We start from the raw sequence: 15,369 nt of genomic DNA on the forward strand, positions 1-15,369 counted from the left end.
CCTAGAAACATACAATCTTCCCAAATTGAATTAGGAAAAATCAGAACATCTAAATAGATTACAGCTAATGAAATTGAAGCAGTAATCAAAAAACTCGCTACAAACAAAAGCCCTGGACCAGAATTTTACCAAACATTCAAAGAAGAACTAACACCTATCCTTTTAAAACTATTCCAAAAATTTCAAGAAGAGGGAAGACTCCTAAGCTCATCTTATGAGGCCAGAATTATCCTAATTCCAAAAACAGATAAAAACACTACAAAGAAAATTATAGGCCAATATCCCTGATGAACATAGATGCTAAAATTCTCAAAAAAATATTAGCAATATGTTAAAAAGATCATACACCATGATCAATTGGGAATTATTCCAGAGATGCAAGGTTGGTATAATATCCATAGTATTTTGGCTGTTACTTTGGGAAGATGCTGGTTTTCAAGTTTCACTTTAACTAGTAACAATTGGTATCTTTTAATTTGTTTAGAAAAAATAAGCAGCATTTCCTTCTGAAAAGAAATAATTCATTGTCTCCAGTAAACCTATAGTAAATTTAGGTGGGGAATTAGGGCAGAAATGAATCATGTATCATTAATATATTAGATACATTTTCAGTAATATAAGAATATTTTCAGTGACATCAGTTTATGTTCCTCCAACATACATGTAGATCAGTAGTGGAAGGCAGAAAATGATGAATTCTAAGTCCAGGCTAGGCCTGAAGCCAACTGCTAGGGAGTCTATGTCTAGAATGTGTAGATAATGAAAGATGATTATTGACAGATTGATGATAGATGATAGATAGATATAGACAGATAGATAGATAGATGATAGATAGATGGATGGATGGATGGATGGATGGATGGATGGATGGATGGATGGATGGATGGATGGATGGATGGATGATTGATAGATGATAGATGATAGAAGTAGGTAGATACTTAAATGTGGGGTGGAGGGCGAATGCTTCTTTTCAAAATGTGACAATATAATGATATTTCTAATAAGGAGATGTAAAAAAAAGCATTTGGAAAACTAGTGAATGTGTGTATAATAGGGCATCTCTTCCAGCAGCATTAATCCAGGATTTCATCCAAAAAAATTGGAGGCTGAACGGGTGTGGTCTTCTAAGTCTTCAAAGTGATCAGCTGAAAATTATCACCTGCCATCATCTGCATCTGTAGTTATGGCATCTGAAGAGATTACAAGGTAAAAACCACATGTATTTGAAGCTAATGGCCTTAGACATTACAAATTTATCTTCTGTTAGTACAATAGGAACCCTCTTGTCTGGGACCCTTAGTAGTTTGGTTAATCCAGAACAGCGTATCATAAAAAATAAATAAATAGCCCTGGCTGGTGTGGCTCAGTTGGAGCATTGTCCTGTGTACCAAAGGATCGTAGATTTGATTCCTGGAATATGTACTAAAATGTTAATAATGGTGATCTGAACAGTGATTTTACCTTTGAGCATTTCTGTATGTTTTAAAATATCTACAGTGAACATTTACTAGTTTTATTACCAAGGGGGGGGGAGACAATTTTTTAAATAAAAACAATTACTGTAAGCATTGGAAATATATTAGGCCAAATATATTCTATGCCTACCACTTGTATTAGCCTGCTAGGATTGCCATAACAGAATACTACCAACTAGGTACCTTAAACAGCAGTAATCTATTTTCTCAGTTCTGGAGGCAGAAAACTCGGTGTCATCAGGTTTGGTTTCTCTTGAGGCCTCCTTGGCTTGCAGATGGTCTGCCTTCTCACCGTGTCCTTATATTGCCTTTCCTCTCTACTTGTGCATCCCTGGTGCCTCGTGCTCTTAGAAGGACACCAGTCATTTTGGATTAGGGCCCCACCCCTATGATTTTAATCTTAATTACCTCCTTAAATGCCGCATCTCCAAATACAGCCGCACTGTGAGGTTAAGGCTTCAACATTTGGCAGCAGACATAATTCAGTCCTTTACACCATCAATTCCTAGCTATTCTAAAACAAAAATTTCCACCTCTGAATCACGCATGGAATTAAATTCAATGTGAAGAAATTTTAATAGCAAATATGGGGGACAGAAAATTTCCTCTACCCATCTAGGTTTTTCCAGCTGGTCTAATCAAATCAACATGAGACAGGTAAACAAGAAATAATCAAATGTAATTCCATTCATACATATGGGAACTCCACGTACATGAGAGGCTGAGAGAGTTAAAATGAGGCATCTGTGACATCCTGAGCTAAGGCTGAGGTGAGGTGAGGCGCACGGAGCCATTAGAGGGGAGGAAGGTCTTTGCAGGACTGAAAGAAAATCAGATGTTCAGTAATTTGAAGTTTGCCCTGCCCCACAGATAGGTCATAAAAAGGTTCTTTCTTTCCAAGATATGTACAGCAACAACATTTCTGTGTCGAAGTGTCCTAAGTCAGGTTGGAGAATGTGTTAGGTTTATAATTGCAGAATTAAGTGGAGAAAATAGATTGTTAAATGACCAAAGAAGGTTTGAAACAAGACTATTCTTGGCATTTTGTGGATTTTTCTCCTTTGTTTTTAATATTAATTTCTGTATTCTAATGAAATTAAATATCCTGTCAAAGATTTTAAGATGCTCTTTGTGTTTACTTTGTAGATCTGTCAGTTTTCTTGAAATGTTAAAATGGTGAGAAATATACTTTAAAAAAAAACTTATTTGTGGTGATAACTCTAATTATGTTCAAGGCCCCAAGTTTAAATGCTTGAAGGGAGAGGTAAAAGTTTCTCGTGAGCCTGCAGGATCTCGATTGCCTTCAGCTTGAAAAAATGCACTTGAGGCAGTGGCGCATCTTGGCGAGGCCCGTTCTGAGCACAAAGTGTACTGCAGAGTTGAAACAGTTAGTGGGTAATTTAGGAAGAAATTTAGGGAGTAAGAGGGGGAAAGGGCTGCAGTGCCTAAATAAGTACTTGACTTTTCTTGACTTATTTTACGTGTGCTTTCTCCATGTGCTATAATTATAGAAACCTGACATTTTCTAGTCTTAGCTGTAGCTGCAGCATGAACCACTCACTGTAGGTTAGATCACATTAGTTAGTACGAGAGCCCAGCCCCATTTACAGGGCATCTGATGGAAGGTTAGGTGTGGCAGCTCCACCATAATGCCATTTTTCTCCAAAGAGGTCCATTTAAGTGGCTGTCCGTGTCCCAGTAGTTTAACCTGAAATGAAAACACACACACAGATGTCTCCAAATGTATCTCTGACTCGCCCACTTTAGAAGGTTGTGGTTGATATTTCTTAAAAGCACTGTAGACAGAAGATTCATTTTTTACTTTTATTTAGTAGTTCACAAGCTGTTTTAACCCTTGATCAAAGAGGGCGTATATCCGTCTTACTCCCATATTATTCTGAAATAAAAGTGTGAAGGAGTTGGGGAAGAAGAAGGTTGAATAAAGTGTCAGAGCAGAGAAAATGACGAGGGGATCAGGGAAAATGACCCTGGAGCCAATCTGCCCAAATTAAGTTCTTACACAGAATGTTTGGAGAAAGGGCCCCCCTTCATCCAGAGAGACTTCCTCCCCAGACCTTCCAGTAACCTACACTGGTCAACAATACTTAACTGTGATCAGTTATTACAGTAATGGTTTTACATCCTTAGTCTTATACTAAGTGAATTTAAATAGTTTTCTACATATCTGAGGTTATTTTGAAACAGATAAATTTTGCTTATCATGTAGAGCAGTACATAAACAAAATCCACGAATATGTTTTATAGGTAATCTTTTTCTTTTATAAAAAATATCTTTATTGATTTCAGAGAGAGGAAGGGAAAGGGGGAGAGGGAGACAGAAACATCAGTGATGAGAGTCGTCATTGACCGGCTGCCTCCTGCACGCCCTAGATCGGATGGAGCCCACAACCCGCCCATGTGCCCTGACTGGGAATCAAACCTCGATCCCTGGATCCTAGGCTGATGCTCAACCACTGAGCCACGCCGGCCGGGTAAAATCCATGAACTTTAAGTAACAGTATTAATGAGGGCCAAAGAGAACAGTGATAAAATAAAAACATAATGTTGGACTCAGGCCACTTAGCTATAATTCAACATCAGATTTGAGCTCCATCTTCTTTTCTGCCTGATCAGCCATGAGCGTTAGGAATGAAACATGAGATGATGATGCAAGAAGCAGCATGTGGACAATTGACCTCCAAGGAAATTGTCGATTTCTTTAAAATAAGCTATAAAATGTATCAAAATGAACTCAATACCAGACCTAGTGGTTATGATTCTTAGATTAAGCTTTAACTTTCTCCAAAGTATTTTATGAACTTAAAATAATACGGCCAGGACTTTTTACTTTTATTCTAATGTGTTCTGGGGTAGATGTTAGGGGAAGAAAACAGAGTCCAGTTTTATGAAAATAATCATTTTGGATGCATACAGTGAACTTCAACAACATAGAAGGATTGTGAAGAATATTTTACATTGATGTACATGGACATGACGTATCTGTTTTATAAGTTTAGTTTTCTGGGAAATGAAAATTTTCAAATGCTCTGGCCACACATTGTCATTGATGACACTCATTTAAAAATTACTCTTACGGGTAATAAGAGGAACAGGTATAAAGCTCTCCTTGAGGTTAAAAGTTATGTTTTCATCAGGATAGTCTAGTCAACAATTTAAAGGAATAAAGATAAAGTTCCCTCCTACCTCTGTTGACCCCAGAGTAGCTTTCGGTTGACCAAGAAACAGCTGGCCAGATGTGGGCCATTTGAGAAACATGGCATAGACCAATTTTTCTTTCGGTTTGGATGTGTACCTGGTTAAAAGGGGGAAAAAGCATAGTAAAATTTCTCATTATTTATGGGTTGGGTCTGGAATTTACAGAGATACTCTCATTTGGTAAATATTTACCAATGTTTTCATTAATAGAGGGAAGGAAAAATAGCCCATGGTAGTGTAAAAAGCACCCAAAATGGTACTGATCCCAATTCCAGTGGGAAGGAGGGGGTTCCCCATATCACAAAGCAGTTCTCAGATACCATCTGGGGGTTCTACAATTCAGCTCAATTCTGACACTATCCACCCGGAGATAGTGTGAGATTCCATAGGTTAAGAGTAATTCTGGGGCTAAAATCTGAAAGGGTTTTAAGGATAGTCCTGGGAGTGTATAGTGAACAAAACAGGGGTGCCACAGAAAGTAACCTCAGGATGAGCTGATCACAAATGTGGACAGGTCGCGGCAGTCAACACCCCCGGCACGTAACTCTTTTAGTAAAAGGTTTCACTTTGCTGCAAGGATGCACTGTGCATTGTTTTTGTACATCTAGTGAACACATTTTTGAAATAAGCATAACCATCCTAAGAGAGCACATAATCTTGTTAACTATCCCGTAATCCAATCCCTGCCTTGCTTCCCCACCATCACGTAATCTTCCTTACGTCCCCTCCTGAATTTCAAATGCATAAAAGAAACTGCAAATCTGTCGTTCTCAGGAGCATTTGAGATTGTGCTTCCCACCACTTGTCAACAGTTTTGGCTCAGATAAACTCATTAAAATTCTCTACAGGTTTGGGCATTCCTTATTCGACACTATAGATGACAGCTGCAAGGTGGGGAGGCACAGCAATGGAACCAAGAGCGAAGGAGCTCACAGTGAGGAGGGGAGAGCAGGGCCACTGGAGGTAGGTGACACTGGCAGGAGCCGGACATGAGGTTATACAAGCCTTGTCAAATTCCTCAGCTTTATCTTTGCTTATTTAAAGAAAACCTAATGGAACAGTTAATGATTGTGAAGTCCCAGATCAGACACCCTCATAGTCAAATATAAGCACAGAAAAAAATTCCACACCGGCCTCTGTGAAATGAAGGCTCGGTACTGAGTTCTCACTATGGCTTCTCACTGACCCAAAGTTCTAAAATTCTACAAACCGTGGCCTCTATCTGCATTGCCTTAGTTTATTTCCTTCAATGAGCTGACCAGTTTTTCAAGCCATAATTCAACTGAAATCAAAGGAGAAGAGTTAGTCTAATCTTCTGATTTCTACTTGATCAGGCTATTCTCACTCTGGCAGCAACACAAGGTGACTTTTTCGAGCTTCACTCATACTACTCTTACGTACATATAAGACCCCACATCAGAGCCCATCATCTACAGAGTATGATTCAGGTACCCACTGTCCCACAGAACCTTCCAGAGCTCAGACAGAAGCCTGAGGGCTCTTAAATACAGTAAGAAGAAAAATTAGCAAGATGATTCATTTTAAAGAAACTTGAGGTTTAGATTTACTCGAATACTATGAACACTACAATTTTTTTAATCAACTAAAATAATGCTGTCATTGGGGCTGATGTTAAATATGTTTTTCTGCCCTTCAGCACCTCGTGCTTGCTAATTTGATGTGATAAGACATCTGCAAAAGTTAGAATTTACTTAACTGACTAAACAGAAGTCTCTCTTTTGGATTAATCACTCTACTTTTCTAAATGACTTATAATTTTTAAAAGAGTTGACTACTTTTCACTAAAATTTATCTACCATTATGAGGTATCTAGAGATGATTTAAGCTCAATTTGCTAAATAGTGAGTGTCAAAAAAATGCATGTCTTCCCCTTCCTTCCCTTTACATAAAGTTTAGAAAGTATTTTGCACAGACAGGAATTCATCCCATTTCCTTTTTCATCCTACTTCTCTCTTTACATCTCTGAGGAAATTTAAGTGCTTTCCTCTATCAAAGAGTACTTGGTAATGAGAGTAACTTACCACACATCTGGGGTGACAGTGTCATTCTGGGATCTCCAAGTGTTGGTTTCATAAATGGCTTCTCCATTGACTTTTAGCCAGGTCCCCATTTGCCTTAATCGCTCCTCAAAAATCGGAGAAATGGTGCCATCATGAGTGGGCCCAATATTCATCAAAAGATTTCCTCCACATGAAACTGTTTCTACAAGTTGCTAAAAAAATTAAGAATAAATATAGTTCTTGGAGAAAACAGTTCCATCACAAATATATTAATATGTTGTATTTATAGACTTGTACATGAATGTATGGTCACCGTCTAGGAGAGCAAACATGGGAGACAGAACAATGCCCCGTGTTGATAGGCCATCGAGCTATACAAACAATAAAAAATGATTCTCACACACCCACACTATTAAGAATATTATAATTGTTACTAGACATTTTACTGTACCTTCACCAATTCTTCAATTGTAAGATAGTCACAGATTCCCGCATTCCTCCTATAGCCCCAGGAAAACTTGTCTATTGTCATGCAGTTTTCCCATTTATGTGGCAAAAGATGTCCTGGGTTGTAACGATCACTGCAAGTATAGTAGCCACCATGCTTACAGATGCTACCAGCTCCCCAGCGGTCATTGGTGACTACTGTGTCCCGAACTGGGCTGAAATGAAAAGTATATTTTTTATAAACAAAAAGTAAAATTTTTCAAGACAAAAGGAAATGTCACTGATAAGAGATCTGACTGCAATCCACTCCTGAAAATTCACCCTAGTGTAATATAACGCAAAGCCCATGGTTTTGAAGTCAAACAGACCTGGGCTGATTGCGGTTCTGTCTCTGTCATGTTCTAAGCTCCCCATCCTAGAGCAAGTTACCTGATTCCTCTGAATAAACAATTTCCTCAGCTCTTATTAGAACAGAAATAGCTTCTGTAAGACACCTCGCCCAGTGCCCAGCACATACAGCACCAATAAGAGCACTGTACTATTACTTGAAGCTTCCCCCCAATATTGTGAATGATACCCGAAACTGAATTTACAATGAAGACGTTCTCGCCCATGGCTGAATCATCTCACACATCCATCTAGCTTTTCTCTTTCTCTTACAATTGTGTCTAGTACTGAAAAATTTCAAGAAAGTCGACTGTTGCCATCACAAAATTCACTGTGGTGGGAAATATCCCTACAAAGTTATCTATCATAACAGGTGGTACCTGCAGCACCTCTCTACTTAGAGGGGGCGATTTTGATTTACGAATTGAAGCGGATGGCTCCCGGTCTTCCTTGTTGGAAGGGGTACCTGAAGAGACCGCTCTTTTAAATATCGAGAGCTGAACGGGGTATATCCTCTGTATGTGCGCCCTTTGTGGGCCCAGGCACACAGCAGAACACTCCCTGACGTCCTGACACAGTACCTAGTACCTTCTAGTTACAAATATAAGCTGGTTCCATTTAGTTTAAACCTAACAGAGGAGCTCGGTCAGAACTCCCTGTGCTAACGGGGCAGGCTGGAACATGCTAGAGAGCAATGGGAAGGGCGGGAAGAGGTGAGAATGGTGCTGAAGGGAAAAGGGAGACCGACCTGGGGGACGCTGACCGGGCAGCAAAGGTTGTCAGAAGGTAAGAGGATGAAAGGAAGCAGCAGTTAGAAGAACTGAAGAGCACATGATCAGAAACAGTCATGAGTAACAGTTGTCCCAGCAGAAGGAGACAAGGGACCACAAAATGAATGTCTTCAAAATTCTGCAGTCTCCCGGCCGGCGTGGCTCAGTGGCTGAGCGTGGACCTAGGATCCTGGAGGTCCCAGTTCAATTCACTGTCAGGGCACATGCCCGGGTTGCGGGCTCGGTCCTCTGCCCCCAGGGCAGGAGGCAGCCGATCAGTGACTCTCTCATCATTGATGTTTCTCTCTCTCTCCCTCTCCTTTCATCTCTCTGAAGTCAATAAAGATATATTTAAAAAAAAAATAAAAATTCTGCAATCTGTGATTTTTAGTCTGTTTTCGAAATCAGACTTTTGAGTTGGAGTTCACTCTTGATTATTTTGAGTAACTACTGACACATGTAATAAGCATTATTTACAATGCTCCCCCCATACTACACAGGAGCCCGAAGGGCAATACTCCAAGCAGCAAGGGCACGGCAATGCTACACGCTCTGGGAAGGCGGGCGGCTGGGCCCGGGCGCACTCGCCTGTCGCTGTACAGCCAGGCCAGGAAGCCTGTGCTGTTCCAGTAGCCGGCCGGCGCCCCTCCGTCGCCATCCGCCCACAGGACCTCCGGCTGGTACTTGTTCACCAGCTCGTAGAGCTCAGGCAGCATCTTAGACGCTGGAAACTGGCGCTTCTGGAATGAGCTGGATTCATCGTCAAGGAAGAGCGGGTGAAACCACTCAAAAAGGGAATAGTACAGGCCAAAACGCAGGGCAGTCCTGTTCCTTACGGCCAGCTCCAGTTCCCTGACGAGGTCCCTGTGTGGCCCCTCATCCACAGCATTCCAGCTCCAGGAGTACTCGGAGCCCCACAAGGTGAAGCCTGCACAGGTAGGTAAAAGCCTGGGTAAGTATGTGCGTTTTATCTTAGGTAAATCTCTACCCAAACGCCAAAACAAATCTGATCGTGCACGTGATGTATAAATAACTGCTTCTACCAACAGCCCTGATGGCAGTTTTTTTCATGGTATATATTCTGCCTTTATACAAGCAACAAACGAGAATTTAAGCAAGGTAAGCTGAAGTTTTTAAAAGTAACTCTCAGGGTACTGACAAGGTCTGCATAGTCTGATCTGTCTTCTGTATTTTCTCTTAGAATATAAGTTCCCTGAGAAACAGCTGGGTTCATGTCTGCTGTGCTCCCTGTTACAGCCCCTGCCAACTGCAAGCACTGGGCCTACCAGGAAATCAGCATTCAACATTAGGAAGGCGGTCACAGCTAAGATTAAAGTAGAGTCCCTGGTTTTAGGATTATTTATTTCATGATAGTGTGATTCTTAGAACACTGGCAATCCATGTATGGCAGTACATCTCTTTTAGCCTCATAATTCATTTAATGAAGAGGCGGGGTTGGGTAAGACCTTAGTTCGTACTTTAAAATACTATACCCACCATTTGTAATCTCATCCTGTTACATATAGTTGTATGCTTAGACGTTGCTTCTTAAATTACCTAAAAGTGATATTCTCTACCAACTAAGTGGGTAAGAAAAATAATGTCTACCTTTAAGCAAGCACTTTGAAATAGAATTCATAGTTTTAAAGGAATTTGCAAACAAACTGCTGGGTGTTCTATCTAAAAAGTATCAGAAGCGATATATAAACTGAATTACTTAAGAAATCATATAAAATCTGAACATTTTTAGTGAGTGCCTAGTAACATAGGTACACTGTTACTATCCCACTCACATGAGGCACTTTGGTGAAACACTTAACGTCTTGTAAATTAGGACAAGTCTAAGATGGACTCTTTAGTTTCCTTTTTAAGAAGCTTTTAAAAGAGCTCACACTTGTTCCAAAGATGTTTGTGGTAAGCTTCAAAGCAGTGTGGATATTTTAGAGTCTGATTCAAAATGTTTCAACTTGACAAGCCCCAAGGTCAGGCAGTGCTAAGACCACATGGGTCTTCAGTTCAGGTCTTCCTGCCCAACCAAGCTCAGCAGGGTGTCTTCCATTAGCAATGAAAATATCTGACAACATGGGTCCGAGAAAGTTTATAAATGGGAGCTTCATTCTCTGTCCTCACAGTATGATTAAGAGTTGTTCTGTTTGTTTTTTAATAAGCTCACTATGTAATACTTTGTGCCATACAGCTTGGATAAGTTCCTAGAGCAAGGAAATCAACACGTTCACAAACAAATACACTTCATAAATATTCATCTAAGCAGGAGAAACATCTATAGGAAAAAAATCATAAAACCACTAGAATGTGGCCAAAGAGGAAAATATTCTAAGATTATTCCAGATTTGTGGTTTGGTTCTTCCCTCCTACTCTGCTCCCCACCCCTGAAAAAAGTAATGAGGCAAAATTTCTTATACCAAGGCAAAGATGATCTTGCAAAGGAAATTGTCAAATGAATTAACATGAAGTTGGGACAATAACAATTTACTGATGCTTCCTTGATCTTATAAATACTCGAATGGCAATGGGTGGAAACGACCTTATTAATGTAGGACCCACAGTGATGGTTAACTTTTTGTGTCAACTTGACTGGGCCACAGGGTACCCAGATATTTGGTTCAACATTATTCTTGGTATGTCTAGGAGGGTATTTCTGCATAAGATTAACATTTGAATAGATTGCCTGAGTAAAGCAGATTGCCCTCCCCAGTGTGGTGGGTCTCATGCAGTCTGTTTAAGGCCTAAATAGAATAAAAAGCTGAGTTAGAAAGAATTCTTGCTCTCTGCTTGTCTTTCAGCTAAGACATTGGTCTTCCCCACCTTTGAACCGAGACCTGGATTAGAACCTACATCATTAACTCTCCTGGTTCTCAGGCCTTCAGACTCGGACTGGAACTATACCATTGGCTCTCACGGGCCTGGACCACTCAGCCTCCGTAACTGTGTGAGTCATTTCTTATAATAAATCTTTTTATATCTAGTATACTTCCTGTTGGTTCTGTTTCTCTGAAGAACCCTGACTAATACACCACTGTGTTTCCTCTTAGATATTCTTCTACCATCTCTGATATTTCTGTGCACCATAACGGTCCCATAATCCTTTTCCTCTTGGGTAATCTGTGTCACCTGCATCACTAGCAAATTGCCAACCACTTGGTCAAGTAAAAGTTGGCCAAAAGCACAGCCATATGTGTCGGTAATGATGTAAGACTACAGCGGCATCACCCCCACGGTGCCTTCCCAGAATGCATTATAGAGGTGGAATGAAAGGAAGGGAAACAGCAGAATTCCAACTATAAACGTGGACCTGCAACCCACATCCAACTTCAAATAGCTTTAAGCAAATTTTGGAAATATTGTTAAATATGCATATAACAAAATGTGATTATTTTTTTATTTTTTCTCTGTAATTAGGTATGATCTTTCTGCATACCTAATGCCTCTTAACTGGGTGGAACATGGGTCCCTTAAATTACAAGCAAATGCCAGTAGCCACATACAGTTGATCCCAAGAGAAAACTCTGATTTCACGTGGATGACCTTGCTTTAGTTTCTTCTTCCAAAGGAACTACTTTACATTTCATAACCATCGTCCATGTTTGCAAATGTTGCTGTTACTTACCTTCATGATGTTTGGAAGTTAAGACAACATATTTGGCACCAGAAGCCTGAAAAATGTCTGCCCACTGGTTTGCATCAAAAAACTTTGCTGTAAATAGTGGTCCAAAATCTTCATATTTGAAATCAGGAGGGTAATTATTTTTCATAAAGTCCACAAACTTTTGTATCTTTTCCTTTTGCCAATACCACCTAAGGGGAGGAACAGAAACAGCATATAAACATATAAACATTTGCAATGATTAAATCAGCTCCCCTTACTAATTCCCCCACTCAGATATTACCCAGACTCTTTCTCACTTACCCATTAGTTCAACTTTTCCTTAAAGAAAGCTTCATTTTCCATCTATCCCTCTGTGAAATCCACTCAGCTCATAAGCTAGAACATTCTAGACAACCCAACACCCATTTGCTATTAATTCCCTACTTTTAAATTGCAACATGTAGTATACATCTTTGTAACATAAGTGAGGAAGGCTTCCAAGGGAAACCTAAATGCCTAAAACATAACATGGATCTATTATGTTCACTAACAGAGAACAAGTGGGGGAGTGGGCAACAGCAAAATTAAGAAGATGCTGTTATTTTAATATATTGACTCAACCTTCAAGGGGCCCTTGTTATATGCATTTATTCTGAACGGGGGTCTAAATTTCCTAAGTAAGGCTTCATGAGGAAAACTATCAAAAATATAATTATACATTTTAGGTAGACGTAGCAGTAACTATCCTCATGAAATAGTCCCAAGCTCCATCTCGGACCCATCTTCTAATTTTTCTGCCACCACCAGTCAGATACATAATTTCCCAGCTTCCATGGCAGCTTGGACATGGACATGTGACCCATGCTGGGCAAGGGAATTTAAGGGGAAGCCAGCTTAGGAGATTCTGGGAAATGAATTAGACAAGAACTCTGTCTTCCTGCCTTTGGACAAGGTTGTGTGAAGCTATGGCTGGCTCGCAACCATCCTGTGACCGTGAAGGAAAAATCAACAGGCTGAGGACGGCAGAAAGAGCCAATGTCTTCGATGTTGTCAGTGAGCCAACTGCTCCTAACTCTTCTTATTATGATAACAAGCCCCTCCTATTACACGTTTTCTTTGGGTTTTCTATACCTTGAAATGAAAGTATCCTAATTGATCCACGACACACTTTTACCTTTTAAACTGAACTACAGAAGAGAAACGGACAGTCTGAAAGTTGAACAAGGTTAAGAGATTTCTCCGATTTTCTCCTAGCACACTCTGACTCTAACCTGCATTCTCGAGACTGTCTAGAGCCACTTCTCAGATTTCATACTAATAGACATGAAAAGAGGCACTTGAACGGTCTATCACCTATATTTGGTTTTGAATGGCCTTTAAGGACAGTCAGATATACTCACACGTACTGCTGACTGCCCCAGAGTCAAACTGGGATGGGGCAGTTTAGAAACGACACAAAGGGAAACCGTGGTAATTAAAGAATGTTCTACAGGGTTAATGTACTTCCAGGCCAGCAGAAATATACTCTGTTTTGTTTTGTTTGAGAAGTATCTGTATTGTTCTAGGTTACAACAAACAACCCTGTGTTCACTGGTAGAAAGTGAAAAGTTTACAAAGGACAAAATTACTCAAAACTTAGCTGTTTGTGGCAAAGCACTAGTCTCAATTAACTAACACATCAAATTCTCTTCTAGCACCAAATGTATTATCTGTTCATGGTTGAACAAAATGATAATTTAAGATATAATGCATTATATTTAATAAAAGATGAAGAAAATCTGCTAATTCATGTACCTAGCAAATCTGAGACATTTCAGAAAGAACCTCCAAATGCCTCAGCACAAAACCTGCCAATGAAGATGTATAGCATCCTAAAGTAAATATAGGGTGTCCCAAAAAATGTATACACACACTTTGAATAATTATAAAGGCAGCGTTTATTAAAATAGATTTCATTTTCAAAATTGAGCTATCAAATTGTGTATAGTGTGCATACGTTTTTGGGGGGATACCCTGTATGTTTGGGAATACATGGTAAGGGAAGAAAGAAGCACTTGTTTTACAAGTGGATTTCAAAAGAGTAGTACCCCATCTCTTACACAACCAGCCTAACTTAATAAGGAAGGTTACTGGTTGTAGAAAGGCATCTTTTTGTAGAAAACGGTACAATGCATACTATGCAATGTTAATACAATATAGAGTTTATGCTATATACTACATATAGCATATATTAAATTTTATGCATACTATATAATACATGTAGTATAAAGCAGACTTAAGTAAATACTCATTTTTATTTTACTTAGGATTACATTTATCTTGAAGAACTTAACACCTGAAGTATTCAATTGGGAAAGAAAGGTAGGTGAAACACTTCAAAGCTGTAAGGGATTACATGCACATTTTTACACAGGTGCCAAGGCAAAATCTAAAGGACACTTTTTTTGTGCAACACCTTTCATATAATAAGGTGGGCTTTGTTTTGTTTTATTCTAGAACCTTTTTTTAAAAGTTGCTAGAGGCACACATGGTAACACCGGAGAGCCAGTGCATGCGCAAGCGAACAGACGTTTCCCACACCCATGAATTCATGCTGTGACCACGCTTCATGGCGCAACGACTGAAAACGAGCTGGCAGCAGATGGGCATCGAGTCTCCGGCGACGAGTTAGGCTCGAGCGTCCGCGCTCATCTGACCCCAGCCAGGCGGGTGCGTTTCTGCCAGCCTGGTGGTGTCCCCGTTACGCTGAAGTGTGAGAAATACAACTCGGTGACTGCAACTCTGCAGAAGCTGAGAACTCAGGGCCACCTCTCGTGTCTGACAATAACTGTAGTCACGCGGAGGAAAGAGCCGATGCTCTCCCAGGACGAAAGCTTACACAGTGAACCACGCACTTAACCCCCGGGCCTTCCAGCCCCTGGGAGGCGGATCTGCAGGCGGCGGCTGGGTCCTGGCCGCAGGCAGCGGACAGAGGGGGTCGGCGGACACGCGAGCGAGCGCACTCACCAGAACCATTCGCTCCCGAAACTGGGCACCGAGAACACGCCCCAGTGGACGAAGATGCCGAACTTGGCCTGGTCGAACCACGCGGGCAGCGGTCGGGCGTCCAGGGACTTCCAGGTGGGGTCGAAGCGCGCGGCGCGGCCGGCGGCACACGGCGGGGGCAGCAGCAGCAGCAGCAGCGGGAGCGCGATCCCGGGGAGCTCGGGGGCCAGCATGTCCCCGCGCCCCCGCCTGCACGCCCGCGCCCCCGCGCCCTACTTGCGTGCTCCCCGTGCCCCCGCGGCGCCTCCCCGCGCCCGCCTGCACGCCCGCGCCCCCGTGCCCCCGCGCCGCCTCCCCGCGCCCTCCTGCACGCCCGCGCCCCCGCGCCCTGCTTGCGTGCCCCCGCGCCCTACTTGCGTGCTCCCCGTGCCCCCGCGGCACCTCCCCGCGCCCTCCTGCAC

General features: G+C 41.4%; 2 protein-coding genes and 1 long non-coding RNA gene across 3 annotated transcripts in view; 2 read left to right on the forward strand and 1 right to left on the reverse strand.

The window, feature by feature from the left end:
* Positions 1-2,596, forward strand: part of PEX3 (peroxisomal biogenesis factor 3) — a 28,567-nt gene extending 25,971 nt beyond the window's left edge. Inside the window, exon 12 of the mRNA XM_016223943.2 lies at positions 1,072-2,596. Coding sequence (XP_016079429.1) covers positions 1,072-1,077 — 6 coding nt within the window. The 3' untranslated portion in view covers positions 1,078-2,596. The remainder of the gene's footprint in view (positions 1-1,071) is intronic.
* On the reverse strand, positions 1,780-15,141 carry FUCA2 (alpha-L-fucosidase 2). The gene is made up of 7 exons (XM_016223940.2): positions 14,930-15,141; positions 11,945-12,132; positions 8,905-9,244; positions 7,164-7,374; positions 6,734-6,924; positions 4,680-4,788; positions 1,780-3,183 (listed from the first exon to the last, which is right to left on the reverse strand). The coding sequence occupies exons 1-7, from the start codon at positions 15,139-15,141 to the stop codon at positions 3,043-3,045; spliced, it is 1,392 nt and encodes a 463-aa protein (XP_016079426.2). The 3' UTR covers positions 1,780-3,042.
* LOC107545748 (uncharacterized) lies at positions 8,836-14,872 on the forward strand. The gene is made up of 3 exons (XR_001604058.2): positions 8,836-11,266; positions 14,230-14,284; positions 14,420-14,872. It is a non-coding gene; the product is annotated as an uncharacterized LOC107545748 (long non-coding RNA).
* Positions 15,142-15,369: the final 228 nt, after the last annotated feature.

This window comes from Miniopterus natalensis, chromosome 5, assembly GCF_054644295.1.
Source record: "Miniopterus natalensis isolate mMinNat1 chromosome 5, mMinNat1.hap1, whole genome shotgun sequence".
NCBI classification, from domain to species: Eukaryota; Metazoa; Chordata; class Mammalia; order Chiroptera; family Miniopteridae; genus Miniopterus; species Miniopterus natalensis.